The sequence below is a fragment of the Egretta garzetta genome, unplaced genomic scaffold, assembly GCF_000687185.1.
Source record: "Egretta garzetta isolate BGI_Z169 unplaced genomic scaffold, ASM68718v1 scaffold134, whole genome shotgun sequence".
NCBI classification, from domain to species: Eukaryota; Metazoa; Chordata; class Aves; order Pelecaniformes; family Ardeidae; genus Egretta; species Egretta garzetta.
In genome coordinates, this window is record NW_009259422.1 from 428,808 (window position 1) to 430,728 (window position 1,921).

The 1,921-nt window shown below is 59.3% G+C and overlaps 1 protein-coding gene across 1 annotated transcript in view; it reads left to right on the forward strand.

Annotated features, from left to right (window-relative positions):
* PCSK7 (proprotein convertase subtilisin/kexin type 7) overlaps nucleotides 1-1,921 on the forward strand; it is an 18,415-nt gene that overhangs the window by 6,104 nt on the left and 10,390 nt on the right. Inside the window, exons 7-8 of the mRNA XM_035892487.1 lie at nucleotides 1-115; nucleotides 717-817. The exon at nucleotides 1-115 is cut by the window's left edge and continues 12 nt beyond it. Coding sequence (XP_035748380.1) covers nucleotides 1-115; nucleotides 717-817 — 216 coding nt within the window. The remainder of the gene's footprint in view (nucleotides 116-716; nucleotides 818-1,921) is intronic.

The following is a 1,921-nucleotide window of genomic DNA, read 5'->3' on the forward strand; positions in this document are numbered from 1 at the left end:
GCGGGTCGCAGGGGCTTTGGGAGCATTTTCGTCGTGGCCAGCGGCAACGGCGGGCAACACAGCGACAACTGCAACTACGATGGTTATGCCAACTCCATCTACACCGTCACAATAGGTGAGTGCCTGGGTCTTCTGTCTCCTTCCTTCCCAGCCTGGCAGAATGAGATCGTCCCAAAAGCGCAAAGCCTGCCCAGCTGGAAGCTGGCTGGGTAGTGGGAATCTGTGGGAAAGGGTCTGTCCTCTGGGAATGAACATGGCAGCGTGCAGAGGTGCTGGGCTTCAGCCCTCAAGTCTGCAGTTTGCTTTTGACCTGCAGAGCAAGAGGAGGCCAAAGAAATTCCTGCCTGCGTTCGGGCCTCCATCGCTGGGGCTGCGGCAGACACGCTCCACGCTGAGGGAGTGACCTGAAATGCAGCATTCCTATCACGTGCGTTAGAAAAGAAACGTCTAAGCCATTTTCTCCAGGGCAGAAGCTACACGAGGGGTAGAACATCTGTGTAACGTCAAGCACAGCGAAAGGTTATTTATTGTGGCTGCCTCTCCTGTAGATCTTCCAGCCGTGAAAAATACAGGCTTGGGTCCGATTTCCCTGCCCAGCTCCCAGGCTGTGAAAAAGCACAGCCAGCAGGACAGATCCTCAGGGGTTCATCACCTTGAATTTCAGCAGTTGAACCGAAACGGGCTTCATACGGTCAACGCTTCTTGCTTTTTCCCAGGCGCGGTGGACGAGACGGGCTCCATGCCGTTCTATGCAGAGGAATGTGCCTCCATGTTAGCGGTGACCTTCAGCGGCGGGGACAAGATGATGAGGAGCATTGTGAGTACCGTGCAAGGCACAAGCCTTCCCCGTGCTCTGCTGGCCGTGCCTGGCTGCGGGGCTGGAGCAGCCCAGCATGGAGAAGGGACGAAGCTCCGTCCCTTCTGACCGCCACGCGTCTGCCTTAGGCTGGTGGTTGGGTTCCTTTGAGGCAGGGAATGAAGGTGCTTTTTATCTAGGTCCTATATAAATAGTGCTCTGAGAGGGAGGTTCCTGTCTCTAGTTGTTCCCCATGTCATCACCATCAGCCTGTAACTCGCAGTGTGGTCACCCTCCCTCTGCAAGGATGTTGGTGGGCACGGAGTTTGCTGGCCCCAAACGCAGACCCCGCGTGCGTCATGTCTGTCGCCTCAAGCGGAGGCAGGATGTCGGACCGAGGGGGACAGGGACTGTGCTCCCTCATCTCCCTGCTTTGTGCTGCTGGGAACTGCAGGCAGGCATCTTCGGGGAGGGGGGGGGCCGCTGGGGTGACCCCTAAGAAATTCCTCTGTGCTCTGTCCCTGGGAATGTCGTCCGGGGAGCTCCCCCGGCTCAGCCCTGGGGACCGCCGGCCGCCCCAGCTGTGTGGGTGCCCCCTTTGCTCAACGAGGAGGGAGCCTGGAGCAAGGCTCCCATGCCCAGCCAGCCCCCCTCTCTTCCGCTCCAAAGGGATGCGGGAGCACGGAGGGCTGGGAGCAGCATCGGGCTCTTTAAACTACTTGGCCTGGGCTCCTTCTCTCTTCTGGAACGTGTGCCTCTCCCAGCTGAATTTTTCAGAATATTTTTATCAGCTTTTCCTTTTTTTGCCAAAAAATGACTTCTTGTCAACAAAATGTCCTTTTTGCCCGAGCCAAGCAGCCAGGCCTGTTTTTACCAGCCCCGGGCCTGACCCAGCGTGCTCCTCCCTCGGCGCTGGGACGCTCAGGGGGCTGTCAGGCTAACCGGCCCGCGTGGCTGCGACCCGCTCCTGTCCTGCGGTGCCAGCGGGGGCTGCAGAGCCCAAACCACCCAAGCGCTGGCTCCCAGGCCTGACTCTTTGGGGTTGTCCCTGGCTTGGCAGGCACCAGGGAGGATCTCCCGTCAGGGCAGGGGGGCCCCCAAGGGCCCTCTCCGGCCACAGCCAGG